Raw genomic sequence first — 26738 nt, 5'->3', positions numbered from 1 at the left:
AAAAATTGACCAATTATTTAAGATGCCAAAACCCAAATCTCAAATTATTTCTTGAACAATAAATACGTTATTACCAACTACGTATTTTAAAATCCCCTAAATCTGTATCCAAGAATACTGACACAAGCACTCAAATGTGGTATAGCTAAAAAGGTTTGCCTACCCTAGGTATAAGACACTTATGTTGAAATCTATGTCATTTATTAGTCATTCAATTTCTAAGACTGTTTCTTCACCTGTAAAATGAGGGCTACGAACTCAAACTAGAGTTTTGATTATTAAATGAGACAGTTTATGAAACAATCCATTATACTTAGGTAATACTGAAATCTTCCTCTTGAAAGATAGGAAGTAAATTTATTAATATCCCATGATTTCTTGCATATTTAAGTCAATCAACAATTTTAACACTACAGATAATCTAAGCCTTCTCAAAAAATCATGACTAAACTGACTTCACGTGATTTTTCAAATAAACTGAGTTTATATTTAAACAGTAAAATGACAGGGATTTTAGATTCATTGTCCTTCAACAGAAAATTATCTTAAGGGTAATTCTAGAGAAAACTTTCAGCCAGCAAGTCATCATGAGCCCCTTCCACATGCTCACACAGATCACAGACAGGATTCCTAACTTTGCTCATTCTGGACCTGGCAACAAGACACTTCAAATGCAATTAATCAACAAAACCTGTGGTCCTTTCATGATAACTAAAAAAAAAAAAAAAAACAGGACTCCTTGAAGAAACAGTTGAACCCAAAACCGGGTTAGAGGATGGAGCAGGGAAAATGCAAGGTGATCCTGAAACCTCCTGTGCCATGGAGTGCCCTGTTTCCAAAAACCACCCCAAACAAAAAAACCAAACCCACTCAAAAGGGTTCACACTTAGCAGATCTGGGACATTTTAGAAATCAATAAAAGTTATTAATTAAATCTATTAAACAAAGATCCCATGATAGGAAAAAAGGTAAAGTTACTTACAGTAGAATGCCAACGAGTAGACAAAAAAAAAATTTAGATGATCACCATTTGTACCCATCAGAGTAGCAAGAATTCATGAATGCTTAAAACTAATACCTAAAACATTTGATGAAGAACATAAGTACATGCACAGTCTCAAAGAAGCCCGCAAGGAATCCCCTGGTGGTACAGAGGATAAGAACCCATCGAGCCAATGCAGGTCTGGGAAGAGTCCACAGCCCTGGAGCAACTAAGCCCGTGAGCCACAACTACTGAAGCCCACGCACCAAGAACCTGTGTTCCACAACAAGAGAAGCCATTGTAATAAAGAGTAGCCCCAGCTTGCCACCAGGTAGAGACAGCAACAAAGAGTCAGTGCAGCCAAAAATAAAATAAATAAAAAAGAAGCAAGCATAATTTACATTCTGATGAGAAAAGTAAAAACATTAACTTTACATGTCAACCTGGTGACCACCACCTTAACTAAGTAATACTAATAACAGAACTAAGTGTAAGTGTTAGTCGCTCAGTCGTGCCCGACTCTTTGTGACCCCATGGACTGAGCCCACCAGGCTCCTCTGTCCATGAGATTTTCCAGGCAAAGATACTGGAGTGGGTTGCCATCCCCCTGCTTCTTTAGGAGATCTTCCCAACCCAGGGATTGAACCCAGGGAGGCCTCCTGCACTGCAGGCAGATTCTTTACCAACTGAGCTACAAGGGAAGCTATGTGTATGTATATATATATATACACATATATATACACACACACATATATATATACATATACATATATACACACACATATTCTTTTCTTCTCCTTCATCTCTCCTTTTAGAAAACTGTAGAGTTCCCTGGTGGCTCAGATGATAAAGAATCTGCCTGGAATTGGGGTTTGATTCCTAGGTCAGGAAGATCCCCTGGAGAAGAAAATGGCAACCCACTGAAGTATTCTTGCCTGGAGAATTCCATGGACAGAGTAGCCTCGTGGGCTATAATCCATGGGGTCGCAAAAAGTCAGACACGACTGAGCAACTAATATCTCATGTCCTTCAGAGTTATTGCAACTCTCTTAATTCCATTGCTAACCAATGTGTGTTTTTGCTGCTGCTGCTAAGTTGCTTCAGTTGTGCCCGACTCTATGCGACCCCATAGACAGCAGCCCACCAGGCTCCTCGGTCCATGGATTTCCAGGCAAGAGTACTGGAGTGGGCTGCCATTGCCTTCTCCAGTAATAACAGGACTGCTAAGTCACTTCAGTCGTGTCCGACTCTGTGTGACCCCATAGACGGCAGCCCACCAGGCTCCCCCGTCCCTGGGATTCTCCAGGCAAGAACACTGGAGTGGGTTGTCATTTCCTTCTCCAATGCATGAAGGTGAAAAGTTAAAGGGAAGTCACTCAGTTGTGTCCGACTCTTAGCGACCCCATAGACTGCAGCCTACCAGGCTCCTCCGTCCATGGGATTTGCCAAGCAAGAGTACTGGAATGGGGTGCCATTGCCTCCAAATAATAGGACTAAATGATATCAAATGCGGAAAGACACGTATAACCTAAAACTAATCAGGAACTACCAGACAATTTAAACTGACACATTCTACATGGTAACTTGATTGTCCTCTTTAAAAATGTCTGCTGCTGCTAAGTCTACATCTTGATAAACAAAAGGTTAATGAATTACAGCAGATTAAAGGAGCCTAAAAAGACATAAGAGCTAAACACAATGTGTCATAATGAGCTGAATCTTGGATGAGGAAAAAAAATACTATTCTTTGTATTATTGGAACAGTAATCAAAATTTAATTATGGACTATAGATGGATAACTGTATTACAATTTTTTTTAAATATTGTATTTATTTATTTATTTGGCTGTGCCAGGTCTTAGTTGTGGCACATGGGATCTAGTTCCCTGCTGCTGCTTAGTTGCTCAGTCGTGTCTGATTCTTTGCGACCCTATGGATTGTAGCCCGCCAGGCTCCTCTATCCACGGAATTCTCCAGACAAGAATATTGGAGGGGGATGCCACCTCCTTCTCCTTCAGGAATCAAACTTGGGCCTGTTACACTGGGAGGGAGGGGAAATCTTAGTCACTGGACCACCAGGAAATCCCGTAAATACCTCCTGACTTTGATTAAGAAATGAAGTGCTCATTCTTAAGAAATGTTCACTTCAGTATCTGAAGATGACTAGCCATAATGTCTCCAATTTACTTTTCAAACAGTTTAGAATTAAAACACACAGGTAAATAGAAAAAGAATTACATAAAAAAATAGAATTATAAATGTGTGGGCAAATATGGCTCTAGGTAAGATAACATGTAGGAGTTACTACTGTACTATTTCTGTAAATTTAAAATTTCAAAAATTAACAGTCTTTAGAAACACATGTACAAATTTTTATATCTTTTTTTTTCATACCTCAGGAGCAAGGACAAAGGTCTGCATGAATCTCCTCAAAGCCTGGTTGTTATTAGAGAGCAAGCCCATCACCTGGACCACCACACCGTCATTCAGAGTAGCATGAGCATCAACGTGGCGGATCTTAGTGTGGCAATTGGTGAAGTTTTGTGACATCACTTTCCTATGGATTTCCTAAGGAATCAGGCAAGAGATAATGCAGAAGCTCCAATAACAAAAAACTTTCTAACACAACAAAGAGCATTGATCTGTGCACATCTGAATTACAAACTACAGAGACCCCACTGTAATTTGTCTTAGTATACTATATTTCCAGTGACACCCTGACTTTTTAAAACTATTGTCTTCAATTAACATATCTAAACATGTTTACAATAGGTGATCTCCATGCTAAAACCAATTATCTTCAAACATAAAAAAACTTCAGAATATATCACACCAAATGAACAAAAAAATTTTCAATGACTAATAAAATCAAGAAGTTATTGAATATCTGAATTTCCAAACAGAAGTTGACAATTTTAATTCTCAAATATCAACAAACATTAAGCATGTATCCACCTCAATTCAATGGGTTATTTCCTAGCTGATCAACAGCCTACATAAAGCTTGTTATGCTTATGCTTACTTTCTGTCCATAGACAGCATCTGCTGGCTTTCCATTTGAATCCAATCCCCCATGGACATAAGAAGAGTTCTTTCCATAAAACCTGTAAAACAGAAATATACTTGTCATCTTTAAGCATCCTAAGACCAGGTATTTATTGTTCATGTTTGAACCCATCTGCTTCACTAGTACATTCTTGGAGGCACGAATGTGTTTTCTTTCTCATCTTTGTATGCTCCACCCCCTACATTCATAACATTTGCTGAATGGGAATGAATTTGGTCAAGGAATTTTTGCAAGTCAAAAGTTCCAGGTCTCAAGAAAGAATGATCGTGTTGGAAGGGATCTTATAGTGCACCTCAGGAAGGCCATGTAACACACAAGTTCCCGTTTTCACTCACGGAGAAGACAGGTAGTCTTGATGATAGGTAAGGATTTCTATAGACTTCCCTGGTGGCTCATTCCTGCCAATGCAGGAGACTCAGGTTCCATCCCTGGGTGGGGAAGGTCCCCTGGAGAAGGAAATGGCAACCCACTCTAGCATTCTTGGCTGGAGAATTCCATGGACAGAGGACCCTGGTGGGCTACAATCCAAAGGGTTGCAAGAGCTAGACAAGGCTAAACAGCTATTCTCTCCACAGTCTTGGAGAATCCTTTTCTATCTGAGAATGCATGTGATAAATTCCCATTAAAACCCAGTAACTCAGGCAGAAGAGTTTAAGGAGTTCCATTTTTGCTGATGCATTAGGAGCGTCAGACTTAATTAATTCTCCATACCTTTAATTCACCTATATCTTCAACTGTTTTGTTTTCATTACAACAATACTGAATTAGGAAGGTGCCAACAACTTCCGCCCCAGCCCTGCCAACACACACATGCAATGCCCTAACTCGGGGATAATCACTATTAGGATTTCTTGGCACCTGTATTCCAGACAAACAATCTTTCACAAACCAACCCAAAATTTTCTCTATCTTGATTATTTCCCCCATGATCCCCAAAAAATGGACAGATCTGGGCCCTTAAGGATACCTGAACTACCTTTCAACTTTTTAAGTTATTAAAAGGCTCCATATTAGCCAGCCACTTAGTTCACTGCTGGCTAATCCTCTTTTCATTGTATCTAAAATGTACCTCAGAGATAAAATGTGAAAAAATACATGTGTTACAATCAATAAGTAACAACAGTGACAAGAAATATATTTGGTTAGTTTGTTTCAACTCCTACTCCATTTTAAATTCTAAATGTATCTAACCACTAAAAGCAAAGAATACAATTGACCAAAAAATAACAAAAAGGGGGATGTTTATGGTTTAAAGACTTATTCTATCACTCAATAGTCCTGCGAATACCAGCAAATTTTTAAGCCCTTAGTGTCTTTACCCGGAGAAGGCAATGGCACCCCACTCCAGTACTCTTGCTTGGAAAATCCCATGGACGGAGGAGCCTGGTAGGCTGCAGTCCATGGGGTCGCTAAGAGTCGGACACGACTGAGCGACTTCACTTTGACTTTTCACTCTCACGCACTGGAGAAGGAAATGGCAACCCATTCCGGTGTTCTTGCCTGGAGAATCCCAGGGACAGGGGAGCCTGGTAGGCTGCCGTCTATGGGGTCACACAGAGTCGGACACGACTGAAGTGACTTAGCATAGCATAGCATCGTGTCTTTACCTGTGAAATGAAGTTAATTATTCCACAAGGCCTTACACTAACAGCTTCTTTTTTTTTTTAAAGATCAAGAAAGGTATAGGAGAAAAAATAGTTCTGGTCCAACAAATACACATACATTTTGAAATTTCTAAAAAGTATTCTAATAATTCCACAGAAATAGACTGAGGAGTTTTCTACAATGCAGCATTATTTATAGGAACAAATACTGAAGGCAACTTATATATTCATCATTAGTGGAGTAACATAACAATTTTTTAGAAAATAAAAATTTCATGGATATTAAAATTAATGATACATGCACTATCCTTGTAAGATAACAGATTATTGCTAAAACACAGCATAATAAAAATATTTGCATCTACATAGAAAAATTAGCATTGTTTTTCTAAAGACTCCCACGTTTATTTCATACATCTGTTTTAATTTACAATAAATCGTTTCCACAAAAAACCATACATCCTAATTTTTTAAAGCATATTAACACAAAAATATGTCAGAACAGGAACAGTCTCGTACCTTCAATACATTCATAACTAAATAATTAATGGTTCACCAAGAGAAAAATACGCAAAAAAAAACCAAAAGTACAAATATACATTTATATTTAAAGCATTATATTTCTGATAATGTATAGGAAACTTTGTCTAATTTTCAAATATTTACATATTGTACTATTATAAAATTTGAATACCCATCACCTTTTGGTACTTACAAAGCATTTTTATGCAACAACCCTAGAAAGAGCATAATGAATCAGAGAATCTTTTTTTTAATTCTCAACTGAAGGTTAATTACAATATTGTGTTGGTTTCTGCAATATATCAACATGCATCAGCCATAGGTATACATATGTCTCCTCCCTCTTGAGGGAATAAGAGCATCTTAAATACTCACTAAAACACAGAATTAGGTGATACTCAGGGAAAAAAAAATTTACCTGTGTAGCATGTCTGGGGCCTGGTTCAACAGTGTGTAATACTGTCTCACAAATTCCCGCCCGACCAGCAGGGGACTAGGCTTCTCCATAACCATTGCTTTGGTCAATTCAACCTGGAAAAAAAAAAAATCAAATATGTTCTACCTGATAGATCAAGTATAAGGGGAGAAAGGAGCAGGGGCGGAGACTGAATCATTTAGCTGAGATTGACTCATAGACCAAAAAGATCACTTCAGCAATTCTTGGGTTTTAAAAGGAATAAACATTATAAGAAACAAAGCAAACCCACATAGACCAGTGAGATTTTATACGTTCAAATTTACTGTAATCAGACAAATGCTATGGGGAAAAAAATATCCCTATGAAGAATTAACTCATTATTCCCAATATTCAATTTTTGTAAACTGAACATAACAACATCAAAGGTACATATTTGCAACGTGCATTTCAATTTTCCCAAGCTACTAAACTCAGTTGAGGGTTCCACAAGGAAAAAACAAAGCAGTGTTCCACCTGTAACATTACAACATACTACCGTGGTGGTATAAGGTTCAAGTGCGACAATACAGCTTTGACAATACAGATACACAGTATCACATTTTTAGTCAAACTAAATCAGAGATTTTTACTACCTTTAAAAAATTCTAAATTGCTTATTTTATATCTAGATCAAAAAATGAAAACAGGCAAAAAGTAACAAGCAAGATGTTTTTATTCAACAAAATAATCCCTGCCATCTCAAAATTAAGACTTAAAGTGAGTGCGCTGGAATATTTAAAAAGGCACCTGGCACATGGTAAGTTTTCAAATACTGTCACTCACTACTTTAAAAAACCCTTTCAAAAACGTATCTGGCATGAGATCACCCAATTTTTCATTTGAGGAGATAAAATCACCCTGAACTTTATAAACGTAAAGGCAAAGAGAGGTATGTATAATTAACTACAGCATAAAGAAGAAACAAGACAAACTGCATTACAGTTTTCTTAAAGAATGGGCAAAATGGATTGAATTTGGTTCTTGCACAAGCAGGATGTGGAGATGTTTATCCTTCACTAGTCTATGATTGCATTATTCTTAAATTACCTGTACCATTTATTACTTGTTTCACCAAACTCTACGAAACTAGACTAATAACATCAATCTAACTGTATCCTTTGACACTGCTAAGTAGTTTCATAATAAATTTCTAAATAATACTTTATCAAATACTGCTTACCACATTCAATCTTCTCACGCAAAATGATGAAAATCCTCCAGGTTACAATATCAAAGGTTAAGAAAAAGAAAAACTTACAGACCCCATCTACAACTTCTCCTTTCCCTTTGAGATTATCTAGATAATTCAAATTAAAAAAAAACAAACAAAACAAAAACAACTCCATCAGCTCGATTACACCATTATCATCAATGCTTTATCTTAGGTCATTGTCATAAAGCCACGAAAGGGAAACATATTTATATTTATATAGCAAATTGATCTTTACTTCATTTGTGATTTTTTTCTTTTACTATTATAATTCTGAAGCTTCTCAGAAAAATCTGTATTATTCACCAAGTTTCTTATTAGTTTAACAGTTTATAGAATTGAGTATCTTGCAAACTAGGGTCTCAATTAGCATTTTAAAATGTTTCAAATAGATGACACTTTATTTCAGGATTACCTCATATAGTCTTGCAGACTCCCAAGGATTATATTCACACTATAAGCACTATATGGTTCCATTAAATTGGAAACTCCAGCTCAAGTCTCTCCTTTAAGCTCATCTATAATAAATATCAACCAATCAGCTCAAGGGAAATGGTAGCAGTACTTAAAAATAATACCTCTGTCAACTACAGAAGTTGACAGATACTTCTGTCGTATCTCAATAATTGAGAAAAAAAGAAAAAGTAACAGAATACACATTATTTTAGTGCTAAAAAACTATATTGCTTCAATGCTTAAAATAAAGGAGGGGACTGATTCTTAAAATAGCCAATGGCTTCAAGAATGCTATATAAGTCATGGTCAGATAAAAAGAACATTTGAAAGAAGGCTGCAAGCTTCCTTTAAGAGTTAAGTTTCTTAAGAGACCATTTCTTATGTAACTTTCTAGCTCCAAAACTGTATCTGACACACTCACGAATAAAAAGCTTTCTTTCATTCATCATTTTCATCACAAAAGATGTTTATCTTTTTTTTGGTTAGAATTTTATACAAGCAAAGCAGATTTTTGATCATCCATTTGTCAGGCTGAACTGTCAAGGTTGTCCAGAATTCAGATTATAACAGCAGATACTTTTTTTTTCAATGATTAAGAAAAAGTCAGAGAAAACTAAGCAAAGATGCTTAGGGGAAAAAAACCTAAGCTGCCTGAGAGGGAACAGACTGGGAAGGACCTGAGGGGAACTGCCTGGGGTGAGAGGACTCGACGCATTTGAGTGATGGCTTACTGTACAAAACTAAAAATCTTTTCAAATTGAACTTTAAAATTCTATAATTTTGTGGTTTGCAAATTATGCCTCAAAAGTTTAAATAAAAAAAAATATTGGAACGATAAAATGCTGTAGAGTAATTAACAATACTGAACACCCAACAGCACCAGTGACTACAAAACGTTTGGGGAAGTTCTTCCGTCATCTAAGACCATACTCTGCAAGTTTTGTGAATAACGTCAGCATTTCCAGTAAAAAATAAACTGTAGGACTTCCCTGGTGGTAGAGAGGTTAAGAATCTGCCTGCCAATGCTGGGGATGCAGGGTCGATCCCTGATCCAGGAAGAGTCCACATCCTGAGGAGCAACTAAGCCCGTGGGGCCCAAGTACTGGTCGCACACTCCAGAGACTGCGAGCACCAACTGCTGAGCCTGCGCGCACTAGGGCCTGTGCTCCACAAGAGAAGCCACTGCAGCTAGGGAAAGCTCACACGCAGCGAGAAAACCCAGCCCAACTGAAAATACATTTAAAAAAGAAAACTTTGGCATTTGAACCCAAAAGATTTAGTCTATATGAGACTCAATCAATTCTCATCAGAAAAATTTTATTTGGTAAATTAGCTCTCTGAAATCTCCATCTTCATTTCTAGTTCAAACATAAAACAGAAGCTATCAGGAATATGTTAACATTGTACCTTCTGAGAATAAAGTCTCACCCTGGTTCACTAGAACTCTCAGTTCTATCAAATTATATCTAAAATAATGAAAGCAAACAAAATCAAATTGCATTTTCTCAGAAAAACTAATGTTTTACCAGTTCCTGATCTATTATAATTAGAAACTATGCATACCAATGAAAATATATGCTAAAAATTTCTCAAGATCCTCCCTTATTTATTAAATACTCCTGAAACACTGTGTCCTTCTAGAAGAGCTTTTGCAAATTTAAAATACTATGGATTCTGGTTGTTACTTATATAACAGCACATGCCAATGGATACATTACTGCTTGGACTATGAAGCATGTACCATAATCAGAAATAGCAAACAAACTAAACAGTCTTATCCTTTTTAATTATCAACAGCAAATCCTCCTTCCTTGTGCTGATGTGAAGACTGGGAGACTTCCTAAAATATAACATGCCACTCCCAAGACTAAATAAGTAAGTCTGCTGAACATTCCAATTATATCTAATTTGGAGACCACTCTCTTAACACTGCCTTCAGATCTAAAGGACAAATTTTGGGGGGCATATATTACAACTCAGAAATCAGTATAGTCTAGAAAGATCAGTGATGAAAGAAACAGGACCTGGCAAAAATAAAGGGAAAGGGAAGAAATCACTCACTTTCATTAAAGTTTACATTCCACTAATTTTCTATCCAACTTTGTAATGTTGTGACTGTCATAATATACCAAAATGGGCATAGGGGACAAGAAAAACATATTTTAAAAATTATACTTTCTCTTACTTTTTCAAGAAATACTTTAAAGGTCCTAGGTTAGAGAAAGGGGAATTACAGAACAGTTTTTGCTCTAAAGAAGTAAAGGAAAACATGGCCACTTAGAAATATATCCACTACTGTATTCCTGAGCTAGTAACAATTTCTCTAGTGCCCCTCAGTTCTTTCATCTCTAAAATTAAAATCATAACTGCAAGAACTAAGTGTATGATAGTAAGCACTTAATATTAACTGTTACAATATATTGATATTGTAACTATTAACTGTAACAAACAACTGTAACAAAACTGTAACATTTCTACATTCCACCATTTTCTGTCACCCAGAAGAGTATTTCCTTAACCATTTTGCTAGCAAAATAAGAACAGGATTATCTCTTTCAAGAGTAAGTTTTCTACAGAGTTCCCTTGGACTACAAAAAGCCCAAGCACCTAATATAAAACTATGTTTTACTGAACTTCTAGGCTGACTTGATGACAACAGTGTTCCACTCATGAATGCCACATAGGAAGACTCGCCTGTATGCCCATAGAACGTAACTGGTCCAATTAAACTGTAAAACCAAATCAAGTGCACGTCTTAGTATCGTAACTTTTAAACATGCATCGTGAAGATAAAATAATTTTAGTGTGTTCACACTATGTTACACATAAAAACTTCTACTCTTTAAAAAATATAAACAAAGCATCATGTATAATGCTCAGTGGCTCAGTTGTGCCCAACTCTTTGCCACCCCATGGACCCTATCCATGGACTATAGCCTGCCAGGTTCCTCTATGCACAGGATTTACCTGGCAAGAATACTGGAATGGGTTGCCATTTCCTACTCCAGGGGATGTTCCCAATCCAGGGTTCCAATCTGTGTCTCCTGCACTGGAAGGCAGATTCTGGAAAGCCCTAAGATAGTCACATAAGCACTTAAAAGATTAAAAAGCGATACAATTGATAACTACACCAGTTTAACTGGAGTGAATTTGAGTATTTCTGGGAAACTACAATATAAAGTCACCCTATTTATAGCAGTCATATAAAGTCAGTATGAACTAGATCTCAGAAACACAGTCACTTGCCAAATATGTACTTGTATGATAGCCCTGAAACGTTTTTAAGCGTGTTCAGTATATGTAAAACAGTACATTGTTCAGATACACAGGTAAATATATTTTTAAAATAGTCTGGATATAAAAACAGACAAATAGACCAACCAAACAGAATAAAGAAATATACTCACACATAAATAAACAACTGATTTCCAAAAGGGCAGACAATTCAGTAGAAAAAGGGTATTCTTTTCAACAAATGGTGCTAGAACAACTGCATATCCATATATACAGAGAGAACCTCAATTCAAGCTTCACAGTATATTAAAATTTAACTCAATAGTTTTAGATGAAACCTAAAACTATAAAAATTCTAAAGAGAATCTTAATGACCTTGGGTCATTTTTGGATATAACAAAAATGTATTCTATAACAAGACAGATTGATAATGTGAACTCCCACCAAAATTAAAACCTTTCAGGGACTTATCTAGAGGTGCAGTGGTTAAGACTCACTGCTTCCAATGCAGGGGGTGCAGGTCTGATCCCTGGTCAGGAAGCTAGGATTTTGTACACTGGGTGATGTGGCCAAAAAGGTTTTCACTTTGCAAGAGAGACTATTAAGAGAATGCAAAGGCAAAGGCTTGCAGTAAATATCTGGAAAGCAACTTGTATCCAGAATATATAAAGAACTCTCAAAGCTGAATAACCCCATGAAGAATTAGTGTAAGACCTAGAGACAATTCATCAAAGAAATTATGAAAAATGCTGATCAATATCATCGGTAATTACAGAAATGCAAAACAAAACCACAGTAAAGTACCACTGACACACCTGTCAGAGTGACAACTTCAAAGGCTGACTCTACAGTGTTGCAGAGAAGGAAACAGCATCCCACTCCAGTGCTCTTGCCTGGAGAATCCCAGGGATGGGGGAGCCTGGTGGGCTGCTGTCTATGGGGTCACACAGAGTCGGACATGACTGAAGTGACTTAGCAGCAGCAGCAGCATACAGTGTTGGCCAGGATATCGAGGAAAAGGAACATTCAAACACTGCTGGCAGGAATGTAAAACAGTATAACCACTTTGGAAAAGTTAGGCAGTTTTTTAAGAAGCTCTATTTGTAATAGCCAAAAGCTGGAAACAAACCAATTTCCTCCAGCAGGTGATGGATAAACAAATTGTTGTATATTATAGAACAGAACAGTCAATACTAGTCAGCAATTTAAAAAAAAAAAAGAAGCACATATTGTATAATTCCATTTATATAAAAATTCTAGAAAGTATAAACTGATCTTCAGTGACAGAAAGCAGGTAAGGGATCCCGGGGGGCAGAGGAGGAGGGGGAGTGGACAAGAGAGAATGCAAAGGAGCACAAGCGACTCTGGGGGATGAGCGCTATTTTCACTGCAGTCTTGGCTGTGGTGATGGTTTCATGGGTATAAACAATGCCAAAAGCTATCAGATTCTACACTTCAAGTATGTGCAGTTTACTGTATGTCAATCATACCTCAATAAAGCTATTTTTTAACCCACTAATATAACAGCTTGGAAAGACAAAAGGTTGTCTCACAAGAAGAGAGGAGAATGGGAACCTACACATGAAAATAAGCAAATTTTAAAAAGTGATGCAAAATGTTAACTGTCAATTCTGAGACAGAGACATTTAAGGAATTTTTTTACTCTATTTTAATACCTATCAAAAACACTAAGAAGAAATAAACAGTGAGAGTTTCTGTCTACTAACATAAGTATACTAAACTATTGTGAAGTTTGCTGCAAGGCTATGCTATGTACTCAAACATGTGAAATCTGGCTTAACTATCAGAAATAAAAACGCTTTCCAGGAACCAGAGAAACTATTGCAGAAACCAAGCTACTCTAGCGCACAGCAAGAGCAGCATAACCATCACTGAACTTACTACTGTTCAATCTATTTTCCAAACTCCTCACGTTTACCACCTGTTACCCTCCTTCAAAGTTCTTCCTGACAACTCCTTGGAGAAATGGGACAGGCAAAAATACAAGGTGAGTCTGAAGTATCTGATAAAGGAAATGCTTTAAAAAAAAAAATAGGCAAACATCAAAAGGACACAAGTCAAAACTAGAACAACTGAAGCAATAAAGTAATAAGTAAAAAAGCAAAATTAAGTTAGAAGAACACTGGATTACAACCCCCTAAAATAACTAAAAATCCAAAAATTAATGGGTAAAGTGTTTAAAAAATGGGAAAATGAAGTTCTTAAAAAATATAGCAGGACTTTTCTGGTGGTCCACCAGTTAAAACTCTGTGCTTCCAATGCAGGGAACCTGGGTTCAATCCCTAGTCAGGGAACTAGCTCCCACATGCCATAATGAAGAGTTCAGAGCCACAACTAAAGATCCTGTGTGAAGACCCTGCACAGCCAAATAAGTAATTTTTTTAAATGAAAATAGACACCTTTCTTACAAAAAATTTTAAATGTAGAAAAAAACAAGGGAAATATAGAATTACCATGAGAACACCTCAAGAGCTGCAGGCAACATCTACTAATAAATGAAAAAATTTAGCAGGGAAACTAGAGAAACAGAGTATCTGCTTAAGTTCCAAGTGTCTTCCCCGCAAAATGTTCAGTTACCTACAGTGGCAGCTTTAATACATGTTCACAAATTCTAAGGCTCTCCTTCCTTAGTGACTAGCTTCTAATGAAAATAATGCAAAGGAAAGAAATACTACCTGGGAGCCACCATATTATCAAGTGATCAAGGTTAAAGTCAACCAGGATTGATATTATGTGCCCCGGGACGTGGTGGGAAGGCTAAATCACCTCTGTATTTTCCCCAACTTCTATAACCTTAGTCTACCCAACACCAAGTACACTCAAATTGAGATCAAGTGTCAAGGTCATTAAACACAAAGAAAATACAACAAACTGGCACAAATGAGAGGAGCGAAACCAGGGAGACTGGAGGACTAACTGCAATGTGGTATCTTGGCCTGGATTCTGAAACAGAAAAAAGGACATCAGTGGAAAAACTAAGGAAATACAAATAACGTCAGTCCTTTAGTTAACGGGACTTTATCAACATCAATTTCTTACTGTCGATAAATGCATCATGATTAGGTATGATGCTAACAAGCAAGATGAGTGAAGGATATACAAGACATGTCTGTATTCCAACTCTCCTGTAAATCTAAAATTATCTCAAAAACAAGTTTCCCTAAGAGAAAAAAACTTAAGAATTGGGAAACTTAATTCACTAACTTTTCTTGGTTTTTAATATCCCTCCCCCAATCCAGCAGTAAAACCCAGTCAACTAGATTTACAATTAAGCAAAAATCTGGCCTAAGACAAAAAAATACTTTTATAATACTTCGTCTATGAAATTCCTTAAACATGAATTTTCTATGCTTTAGATCTCATAAAGTATAGGTGGATGTATGCCAGAAGTAAGCTTAAGATAGTTGATAAACATGGGGTATACTTGTGGCAGGTTAAAAAAAAAAAAACCTAAAAAGGCAGGTGCCACTGATGCCTTCCAAGATTCTAAAACCTTGAAAATTTTTTAAAGAAGGAAATATATCTAGCACATATCTCTACTAGATACACCACGAGCTTTACAAAATAGTTGAAGACAATTACTTGGGTTACAGAGCTCTAGGTCTTATAAGCAAAAACATGAGAACACCTAAAATGTGTGAAAGAACTTCAAAATACATAAAGGGTTATACAAACAGGCAAGGATGCTGCCACACAGCCACCGAAGGATGACACTCCCACCAAGTCCAAGTGTGTCCCATGCAAGAAGCCAGTTTTCTCTATGAACCATCTCTAGTATTTGCTTTTTATTAAATATCTGAAATACATCACACAGGCTAAACAGCTAAGCAGTCTGACATGAGACTGGCCAGTGGTCAGAAGTGGAAATCTATCACTTGATGTCATCTAAAGCCTTGATTTTATTTACAAAGGCCACAGTCTTCAAGAGAACTTTTAATTACTTTCTGCTCTGTAAAGCTCCCTCTTCCTACTCTTCATGTGCAAATTTTTCCTAATTCTTCACCCTCTTCACCTAATCAGGTTTGCAATTAAGTTTTCCCAACCAAAGCCAGATGACATGACTAAGGATACTAAAAAAATAAACAGAATGCTGATTTTTGAGATTTAAAAACATAAATGTAGTTGTTCACCATAGAGTGATCACCAACTACAAGTGATTATAGTGCTGAACCTCAAATTTAACTCCATGGCTGGGAGGATAGTATTGTACTAAATGTCCTATAGCTGTTAAAAACTGACTAGCCAGAGGTGGGAAAAAAAGCTTTTCTTACCTACTTACTTTAACAATCATCTTCTTTTAAAATCAGTAAACCTTGCCAAGGCAGTCTTAAAGCACAATTAAATGAATATACAATTTATACTTGAATTTTGAAATATTTTAAAAAACAAATCTGCAAAATGTTGAGATCAAGTGACTAATGTTATAAACTGGCAAAAAGAAAAATTGGTTTAGGTCATACATGCAGGCTTTATATCAAATTTCATCTTTTAACACTGCCCCATCCATCTTAAGTATATACAGTTCACAAACCTATACAAATTTAAAACTAACTTCTGCCCTTTACTTTCTAGCCAAACTACTAAAACCAATTATTAAAAATGTAAATTACCAAAACCTGCTGTGAAGTAGGTCACCAAGAAACATTACCAAATCTAATGTTCCCTTAACAGACTGTCAGCTGAGAACAGCAAACCTGAGTTAAATAAAAGAACAAAGAACTACCTACTTTTCTACCAGTTAGAAGAGGTACAAAAGCTTATATTAAAAGGATTTAACAACAAAAGTAATCTCTAGTTTGGATGGGAGACTGGAAGGCAGACAAGTCTTATATTATCACAATTTGCTTCAATTAATTAATTGGCTCCAGATAAATGAAAGCACAAGTCATCAACCAGGCTACCAATCTGTGAAATACATTTTCATATTCCTACCCAACTGGAACCCATTTGCCTGAAGTCAAGAGATTTTTTAAAATATCTAAAGGGGAAACTAGCAAAAATTCCCCTCATTTAATGCACAAACTTTCATTCTGATATTTACCTCAAGTAACAATTAGTGGACTCAAAATTAACAGTTTAAATGTTGGTCATTAGTGTTTCAACATTTGATAACTTAAAATGTTACTAGTTAACTGGTGTCTAAATGCAGGTAACTGTAATGGTTACAAGAAGGCAGGTTCCGGAACTTCCCTGGTGGTCCAATGGTTAGGACTCCAAGATCCCAGTGCAGGGGGCCCAGGTTCACTCCCTGCTCAGGGAACTAGATCCTACATGCCTCAACAAAGACCCAGCACAGGCAAAAAAATTTTTTTTAATATATAAATTTTTTTTAAAAAGGCAAGTTCCAAGGAAAACAATGTTCTACTCCAAGCTATCTGCCATTCAGGAAAACACCAACAAAGATTAAGAGCCTATTCCTAAGATATTTCGATCCTGTATTTACTGCTACTTTCAGTTAAGAAATATGGAAATTACTGGGTAAATGGAAATACAAAAGTGTTTCAAAGCTTTTTAATTTACTTATGAAGATGTGAATCATGTGTTCCCTCTAGCAGCAAAATAAGGGCTTCCCTAGTGGCTCAGACAGTAAAGAATCTGTCTGAATGCAGAAGACCTGGGTTTGATCCTTGGGTTGGGAAGATCCCCTGGAGAAGGGAACAGCTACCAATACAATTTTCTGGCCTGGAGAATTCCATGGATAGAAGAGCCTGGCAGGCTACAGTCCATGGGGTCGCAAAGAGTCGGACATGACTGAGAGACTTTCACTTAGCAGCAAAAAAATTCTTATATAAAGGTCAATTCTAAAAAGTGTATGCACACACAAAATAGATTTTTAAGAGAGAAAGGAAAAGGTTGACAGTCATTTCAATCAAAATTCGGAAGAGTTAGCTCCAAAACTCATTGCAGCTTTAGCTCAAGTAGAGACATTTGTGATGCCAAGTAATGATTCATACCTGCAACACAGGAATATTTATTATTTCATTAAGCCAAGGAATAAACTAGCTTTGAAAAATCTCAAATGTAACTCCACTAGAAAAATTTACACTCAAGTTTTTGAAAGTGTCTTCTACCTTTGCATATAACGGGAGCATCTACAAAATACTAAATAAATGTATGAAGACAAAAGCTTTTCATCCATAGAAGTTCCTAACTGCCAGAAGGGTAAGATTTCCAACACCTCAATCATCCCTAATTCATACAGCTTAGGCTCCACAGAGGGTCAAGCCTGTACTGTAAGTGGGCACCAAGCTTTCCACTCCAATTTCAAAATTTCACTTACACATGCTGGCCAGACTTGAACCTCATCGCTCTGCAACCTCATTTTTTTCAACTTCAGAAAACGAGGAAGTTAATCTTGTGGAAGGTCTTTCTCAAAACCTTGCTCCAATTAAAAAACGGAGGGAAAAAAAGATTCAAGATCTAATATCAGAGCCTAACTTCCTGCTGGCGATAACTTCCCATCATCAGGCCGTAAAGATCGAATCCGAGAAGGAACACTGTCCAGGATCACCTGGACGTATTGATTTTATTCTACACTTTCCCCAGAAGCATTTAGGGCAGCAAACCTGTAGGAAGATGTGTAGAAAGGAACCCTTTCTTACCCTTTGTCATAATCCCATGTCCAACCCTCTTCTCCCTAGAAACCCGCAAGTAGCCCAAGTACAAATAAATGCCTCTGCAGTCGGTCTTCCGAGGCTGCGGTTGCCCCCAGGGACTAGAGCTCTGGGGGCAAAGATACCCTGTGGCCGCACAGAACGCTGGAACAAAGAATGAAGCGGGTTCGGGGACTAGGAGTCAGAAGGCCTGAGTTCAAACAAATACCTGCCCCTTATGGGCCCGTGTGCCTCTGACCGTGTCACTCCATCTCTGGGCCTTCGAGTCGGCTGTAAAAATAGGAAAATCACTGTACCTACCTCATCGGGGCGTTTCAGGAGTAAAGAAGAAACACACAAGTTGCTCCGCACAGTGCCTGGCACATAGTGAGGGCTTAGAAAAATGTTAGTTATTATCATCACTCAATACCCATGAACTCGCTGCCCCTCCTTTACTCCCTGTACAAAAAATCGAAAACCTAGGAGCAGCATTTCGGCTTCCAGTGTCGACAAATTCTCACTGCACTTTCGTGCCTCACCTCCCCCCACCCCCCACCACCATCAAAGAAAAGCCTCCTCTGGTCTAGGTTAAGCTGGAGCTCCCACCAAAGGAGGAAGGCCTCGCTGGCGCGCGGGGAAAGCGAGCGGGAAAAGCTGACGATCCGGCCGCGCGGGGCCCCAGGCCCCCAAGATCACCCTGGGGCCCGGGCGGCGGCCGCGGCTCGCTCTCGCCCCGCGTGGCCGTTGGGCGCGGCACGCGCACGCGGCGGACGCGGACACGGCCACGCGCGCCGGGCCAGTAGGGGCGGAGGGCGGAGAGTCGCCGCGCGCCCGTGCGCCCGCCGCGCGCGCCTGCGGCCGTTGGGGAGGGGGGGCGGACGGTGGGCGCGCCTGGCGCGGTCGCCGTTCGGACTTCTCCTCCCTCCCATCAGAGCCCCAGTTAGTCCGCGTCCTGGGGCCGCCCAGCCCCGCCCACGCTCCGGCTTACCTGCACGGCTGAGCGGGAGAGGAACAAGCTCTGCTCCACGGCACGGCAAAAGGTAAAAAAACCCCTCACGCAACTGCGTCCGCACACACGCGTGCTCCGTCGCCGGGCTATATAACGGTGACTCAGCCTAACTTGTTGCGGCCAGGTCGGCCAGGCTGGTGGCCAATCCCGACTGCGTCCTCTGGGCTTTTCGAGCAGCAATTGGGTACTTACTCAGGATGAAGGCGTGGCTCTTGATTGGCTTTAACTCATGCCTATGAGACTGTGAAGAGCTCGTTTCCCTAGTAACGAATTGGCATTGAGAGAGGCCAATAAGTGAAGGGTACGGTGTGAAGGAGGGAGGGAAGTTCTTTGATCGATGTCCATTGTAGCCAATAAATATGTGGGGCCGCTCCCATTCGTTAAAACTTCTTCCCCTGGGCGGAGATCAGTTCTCCCTGCAGGAGCGGTTGCTCCACAAGGTGGGGCCCGTGTACTTTGGGGAAGTAAACCCCAAGCAACTAGGAGGTGGGCGCCAGGATGGCCAAGGAAGCCCCCGGCCAATCGCAGTGCGGGAAGGAGCTGATTGACGCGGGGGTTGGACAGCACCAAGGAGACCGAGCACCGGGTCGCCGTGCCCTCTGGGGCGGTTCTGAGGTTCTACTGGTCCCTGCTTCTGTCTCCTTTTTCGTTTCCTTTCTTCACTCCTTGGGTGCGATCCCTGAGACCCCTGATCCCACCTTTTCCGCACAGTTTGATACCAGGGGAACCAGGTGATAAAGTTTCCCGTTGTTTGGTTGTTTTGTTTCTTTTTTATACCAACTTTATTTCCATGTGGCCGCCTAAGGGCACTTGGTGGCTCCCACCATTAGTCAGCACTATTGGACAACTATTCAGGGAAACCAGAGGGGAAAGTAACTCCCATTGTGTACCTAAGATCCTGTTTAAAAAAAAAAAGTCTCACGTGAAGAGCACTGAGTTTAAAGACATATTTCCACCCCGCGGTTCTTAGCAAGTGCTGCTGCAAGTCATTCGTGCGCGTCCATTCAGAAACGGGAGTTTGTAAATTCTCCTAACGGTTTGGGCCTTCCTGCAACATCCTGGGCGTCACCACCATTGTCATTCAGATTTCCAATACTGTGGCTGTGGGGGTTTATTTCTTCGGGTCGTTATGTCTTGACAAGGTAGCTTGTCAAACGCCTTTGTGAACACCCCGAAGCTTCCGCGAAACACTTCAGGCGCTCCAGACTGGTCCTGTCCACGTCTCTTACTGTTTTGTTGGGCCCATAGGTCACCATGAGCGGTTTTATATGAAAACACAGGGTCACGCCTCTGTCCCGTTCTCCTTCCAGGCATGTGACCCTGCAGCAGGGGCTCGCGTTAAGTTTTGCAAATTTGGAAATGAAGCACGTGGAGCCTCTCTATTGGAGACAAGGGGGCGCGGACAGCAGCCGGTGAAGTCGGAGGTGCGGCCCCAGGAGCCAAGCGGGAGCATCCCTTTGGCCCCCTAAGCCCCATCCAGCAACGACTTGGCTCATTCAGCATTTATTGGGCTCCAGGGGCTGGGATCAGAGACGATCGAGACGCTGTCCCTGCTGGCTGTCATCCATTCAACTAGCCCGGACGCCGCGCCGAGAGCTCCCCAAACTGGGGAACCGGTGTGTGGGGCTGTGGAGGCACCTGAGGGAACTCGGCTCAGGCAGAAGCTGCTAAAGGTTTTCTGGAGTAAGGAACCTACAGGATCGTGTTTACCTTGCTAAGAAACTTGAGCTTTATTCTGAGAGCGGTGGAGAGCCCCCAAAGGTTTCTTAAAAGGGTGGACTAAGAGTTTTGCATTTTACAAGACAACTTTCCAAATTGAAAAGCTAATGAGAGCTGGTTAGCAACCCTTGAAATTCACAGATTGGTAATTTAACCCAGTTGGCCTGAGATCGGGGGTCCAGGCTATTCTTGATCACATTTGGAGCGAATTTTAAGTGATACAGACAGTTCTTCTTGTAGGACTTTTGGCAGTCTGTTAAAATTGTGTTTATTTCCCTTCTTGCTTGAAAGCCATGTGGCTTTACCAAGAGGCATGTACTTGGTGTTCATTACAGCACTGTCCACTTTGTTATGATATTTAAAAACTGAAAACATAACTACTCATGAATTTGCAAACTGACTAGCGGTAATATACCCATAATATAGACTACTGTACAGCAGTTTAAAAGAGAATGAGAAAAAACTAGAAGAGAATGAGGTCAAACTATACTGATATGAGCTGATCTCCAGTTGTTAATTGGATTAACTGACAAAAATCAAGTTGAACAAAATATACAATGAGTTCCAATTTATGTTAAAAATGAAAAACCAGAACTCTTGATTTCCATATGCTTAAATAGGTATGTAAGTGTGGAGGAAGGGTGGGGCGGGCGTTGGGGTGGGGCTCGGGGAGGATTTAAAACAAGTCATTCCCCTAGATTGGGAGTGGCAAGGATAATGTTACTTGAAGGTGTTACAATGATACTGTTTTCCCCTATGGTTTTGTCTAGTATGTCTGTAGGAAGAAAGGAAAGGGAAATAGATTACTAGAGAGAGAATGTGGACAAGACCCCTCAGGTGGCTGTGACTGTCTTCCACAGGAGAGAGCAAGTTGGCATCTTCCTGTGGTCATTTCTGTACTGGAATCATAAACCCTCAAGAGGCAGATGCTGGATACTTAGTAAATGTTCAGTGAATAATTTACCACCCTGGAAGTGTCTGGAGTGCTGGTTCTCAAGATGAGGGAGATTTTGCCCTCAGGAGACATGATCTTTTCACAACTACATAGAGGGGCTACTGGCATCTAACAGATGCAAGCCAGGGAAGCCTAGGAGAGCCCCTTGATGAAGGGGCCAAATTAATACTGCTGGGGTGAGAAACCCTGATCTAATCATCTAAGGGAGAGTACCCGCCCTCCTCCTAGTCTTTCCACTGGTAAGCAAATTGTGCAAACCCCTCAGAATATGACTTCACCCTTTTTTTTCTGCCAGTTCTCCCCAGAGCTCTGAGAAACAGGGTGGAAAGGAAACAGAGCAAGATCCTGTGGGACTCTTCAGGTACATATCCTTTCTATGGCCTATTTCTTATTTTGGGGAGGGGAAAGACTTAAGCCTCCTTGACCCTCCTTGAGTTCCAAAGGGCTGGTTCAAATTGTTGCTAGTCAGGGAAGGGAGAAGATGCAGAGACAAAGGAGGAGCAGTCAGGAAAGGATAGTGCAGCCTGGGGGTAGGGTCCCGGTTCCTCCTTAAGAAATATGCATAACAATATCTTTTGAGTTCTGGAACTAAGGCCCCCACCCAGGAGGAGGATGGTATCTTAAGGCTGAGAGTCAAGTTCCCTAGAACCATCCCATTACCTCACCACTGACTAATCAGAAGATAGTCATGGGTGGGGGAGGGGGGGTGGCCAAATGGGACCAAGATGGCAGACAAGACTAGACCTTGATCCTCAATCAGCAAATGAAATGACACACCCAGAGGCGCCATGACAGTTCACAAGACCAAGGAGTGGGCATGGCCCAACTCCTGAAAATCTCTACCCTTCTCCAAAATAGATGGAATAATCCTCTCACTCATTAGCATATGAAATTACCCAGCCTATATAAACTAACCATCCCATATTTCAAGCCCATACTCGCCCTCTGCAATGGCCCACACTGTCTGTGGAGAGGCCCTTCTCTCTGAATCTGAATAAATCCACTTCTTACCTATCACTTTATTTCTCACTGAATTCTTTCTGCAATGAGACTTCAAGAACCTGAGCTTCATTAGGTCCTAAAACCAGGTTCCATGGGTTTTGGCTGGATTCAAGTCCCAAGCTGAGGTAAACAGTTTCACCCTCACCCCAAATTTTACCAGTAAAAACCACTCTGAAAACAGTCGGGGAGTTTGGGGGTTTTTTTAACCTGACTCACCTATTCCCCATGCATGACCCTCCAATAAACCTTTCTCTGCTCCAAACTCCAGCATTTCAGATTGTTTAGCCTCGCTGTGCATCTGGCACATGAACTTCTGTTTATTAATAGTAACAGAAAGATGCATGGGCAAGACCCCAGAAAGTACAGTTTTGTGGAGAGAATGGAAGGGTGGTGTATTAGGTAAGGAATGCTCCTAAGAGTATCATCAGAATGAGTATGTCCAAGACTTGTGGTCCAGTGGCTATGGCTCTGAGCTCCCAAGGCAGGGGGCCTGGGTTCGATTCCTGGTCAAGGAACTAGATCCCACATGACACAGCTAAAGATCTGCAGGCCACACTAAAGATCCTGCATGTCACAACAAAGACTGAAGTGATTGCAACTAAGACCTGGTGCAATGTTTTTTTTAAAAATTGAATCAGCATTTCCAATATAGCTAATTACTCAGAAACGGTGATTAACTACTTGCAGTAGAAATAGGAAACAACCTAAATATGGAACTATATGAGACTAGGTGGATAAAATACAACCATACAATGCACTCTTGCAGTGGACTGTCAAGCAACCATAGAGAAAATGAAGCAGATCTATGTATATGGTTATAAAGATCTCCAAGAGATGTAAGTGAAGACAGGAAGAAAAGGAGGGGGAACCATTATTAATGGGACAATTATTTCTATTAAGATATTCTGTATTGCTATAGTTGTCCATGCACAATCCTGAATGGTTTTGCTGTACATGCACAGGTAATATCTTGAAGGTGGAATCATAAGAAACTGTTAATGATTGCTAACAGGGAGATGAAATTGGGCCAGGGTGGGAGAAAGGCTTAGTTTTCATTCATTCAAAGTACCCTTTGGTACTTTATAATACTGTAGTGGGTAGCCATTCTCTTCTCCAGAGGATCTTCCTGTCTCAGGGATTGAACCCAGGTCTCCTGCATTACAGGTGGATTCTTTACATCTGAGGCATCAGGAAAGCCCTAATTTTTTTAAACATGTGCATGTATTTTTCAAAAATTCAATGTTAAGTATGGATTTTACTTAACATTGATATGAGGCGCCTCATAACAGTGATATGAGGAACTACACATATGAAAACTTTGATCTTTAAAACAAACAGGATGGAATACTCTACATTAGCCCTTTAGGTATACAAGGTGTTTGGGAAATGAGACATTAAAGTTTTAATCTGCCTCCCTCCCAGATTGCTAACCTCTTTTCCTTTTTCCCCTTACCTTACAAAAATCATATGAAGATCCCATAGACCCTTCACTGGCTTATAAATGCATGCCTAACTGAATCCCTCTCTCTTTTGTGACTGACTGTCTGCAGACATGTCACATCTTCAAATTGTGACCATGAGCCAGCCATCCTGCTAATGTTCTCTATAAAAATCATCTCATTTAGTAGTCACAACAACTCTGTCTCAGAAACAGGCTCAGTGAGAGTAAGCAACTTGCCCAAGGTCACACACCGAGGGCTAGAAACTAGGACTCCCTGACTTCAAGTCCATCTTCTTTTACCCACTTGTCAGTACTGCCCAGGGAAGGACAATACAGCAGCCACAGGTAGAGAAAGGAGGCAAGACCTCCTCAGAAACCCCTGAGAGGCTGGGATTTTCTTTCCTTCTCTTGGGCAAGGCACCAGGTATTGCTGCATAGACAAAGAGAGTTGAATCCACAGCAAATCCCTGTAAGCTACAGCCAAAGCTCTTTGCAAAAAGAGCACACTCTGGTACCATCTATAGACGTAGGTGTCCTCGCTTCCCGTGGCTTCAAAGAGGGACAAAACTTGGAACTGCAAATAACGTAGCATGTATCGACCACCTACTGTGTGATAGGCATGGTGCTCTAGGCACCATGTTTGAGTCGCTCCTCACAAAGGTGTTAAGAAATCACCTTCCAAGTCAGCGGACTAGTGTTCAATCCTTGGTTGGGAAACTAAGATCCCACATGCCGCAGAACAACTAAGGCCACGAGCCAAAACTAAAGCGCCCGTATGCCACAACAAAGACCCATCACAGCCAAAAATAAATAAGTAAATAAATCAATACTTTCTAAAAATGTTGACCAGGGTGTGGGAAAAGAGTTATTTTCATATACTATTAGTAGAAATATAAGTTAGCATAACCATTCTGAGGGCTATTTCAAAGCAACTGTTAAAATCCACCGGGGATGGGGTAGGGATGGGTTGGAAGTTTGAGATTAGCAAATGCAAACTATTAAGTATGTCTAACTGAATCACTTTGCTGTACCAGAAACTAATTGTAAATTAACTATACTGCAATAAAATTTTTTTAAAAATTCATAACCCTATGACTCAGAAGTTCTACTTTTCTACACTTACTCTGAAGAAACACTACCACATGTATACAGTGAGCAAAGATGTTCATTACAGTATTGTTTGTAATACTGAAAAATAATCTAAACATCTCTCAATAAGGGAATATCTAAATTTATAATAATACATACATACTAGAGGATTTTATGCAGTGATTTTAAAGATTGAGCTAGTTTATGTATATATGTGTATTTATATTCACAATATTCATATTTTAAGTATATGCTACAATAATATATAGCATAAATCTCAAGAGGATATTAATAAAAAAAGAGCATCTCGCAAATTATGTACAGTATGTCATGTATGCTTAAAAAATACCAAAACTTAGAGCTTCCCTGGTGGTCCAGTGGTTAAGAATCCATCTGCCAGCTCAGAGAACACAGGTTTGATCCCTGGTGTGGGAACTAAGATCCCACATGATGCACGGCAACTAAGCCCATGCACCACCACTGAAGCCTGTGCACTCTAGAACCTGTGCTCTGCAACAAGAGAAGCCACAGCAATGAGTAGTCCCCACTCTCCGCAACTAGAGAAAGCCCACGCACAGCACCAAAGAGCCCATGCACTGCAACACTCGGCACAGCCATAAATAAACAAAATGCCAACAACTATTATGTGCATGTGTTTAGCAGTGTTTGTAAATGCATAGGAAACTATCTGGAAAGATGTAGAGCAATCTGATCAGTTACTACCTCTATGGAGGACAGTGACCTAAGAGTTTGAAGGAGACTTTCACTTTATCTGTATTATTTTTCAATTTTTTTTTTTACATTAAGAAACGTTTCCTATATTATGTAATTTTAAAATTAGCTTGTCATAACTCTAAGAGTAGGTTTTGAGTGCTTTTATGTACCAGGCACTAAACTGATCATTTTATGAGCCCTGTCTTTTTTCTCACAACAGCACTATGAATACAGGTCAAATTATTAATATTATCTTTATTTTACAGGAAAAGATACTGAGATTTGGAGAGGTTAATTGTCCAAAACAGCCAGGAATTGAACACAGGTTTGTCTGGACTGTCTCATGGAACACAGCTTTAAATCCTAGAAGTCTACAGTAGTTTGACAGAGAATAAAGGAACAAGCTCCAATACTTTGGCCACCTGATGCGAAGAGCCAACTCATTAGAAAAGACCCTGATGCTGGGAAATATTGAAGGCAGGAGGAGAAGAGCATGACAGAGGATGAGATGCTTGGATGGCATCACTGACTTAATGGACATGAGTTTTATCAAGCTCCGGAGGACGGTGAAAGATAGCAAAGCCTGGCATGCTGCAGTCCATGGGGTCACAAAGAATCAGACACGACTGAGTGACTGAACAACAACAACGAGAAAGGAATAAGA

At 39.8% G+C, this 26738-nt stretch overlaps 1 protein-coding gene and 1 long non-coding RNA gene across 4 annotated transcripts in view; one reads left to right on the top strand and one right to left on the bottom strand.

Annotated features, from left to right (window-relative positions):
• Positions 1-19265, bottom strand: part of G3BP1 (G3BP stress granule assembly factor 1) — a 35354-nt gene extending 16089 nt beyond the window's left edge. The window contains exons 1-4 of one of the 2 annotated variants that reach the window (XM_019965280.2): positions 19134-19265; positions 6593-6705; positions 4004-4085; positions 3376-3549 (exon numbers count right to left, since the gene is read on the bottom strand). In XM_019965280.2, coding sequence (XP_019820839.1) covers positions 3376-3549; positions 4004-4085; positions 6593-6687 — 351 coding nt within the window. In that variant the 5' untranslated portion in view covers positions 6688-6705; positions 19134-19265. Of the gene's footprint in view, positions 1-3375; positions 3550-4003; positions 4086-6592; positions 6706-18466; positions 18779-19133 lie in introns of those variants that run through there. The other variant, XM_019965279.2, reaches the window with a different exon arrangement.
• On the top strand, positions 18988-26486 carry LOC139184204 (uncharacterized). Of its 2 annotated transcripts, XR_011567765.1 has the most exons (4): positions 18988-19185; positions 20465-20837; positions 22124-22189; positions 26341-26486. It is a non-coding gene; the product is annotated as an uncharacterized lncRNA (long non-coding RNA). The 2 variants fall into 2 exon arrangements; XR_011567764.1 differs by lacking the exon at positions 26341-26486 and having other exon boundaries at positions 22124-25358.
• The last annotated feature ends 252 nt before the right edge of the window (positions 26487-26738 follow it).

This window comes from Bos indicus, chromosome 7 (genome assembly GCF_029378745.1).
Source record: "Bos indicus isolate NIAB-ARS_2022 breed Sahiwal x Tharparkar chromosome 7, NIAB-ARS_B.indTharparkar_mat_pri_1.0, whole genome shotgun sequence".
Taxonomy (NCBI): domain Eukaryota; kingdom Metazoa; phylum Chordata; class Mammalia; order Artiodactyla; family Bovidae; genus Bos; species Bos indicus.
This window is presented reverse-complemented; position numbering and strand designations above follow the sequence as displayed.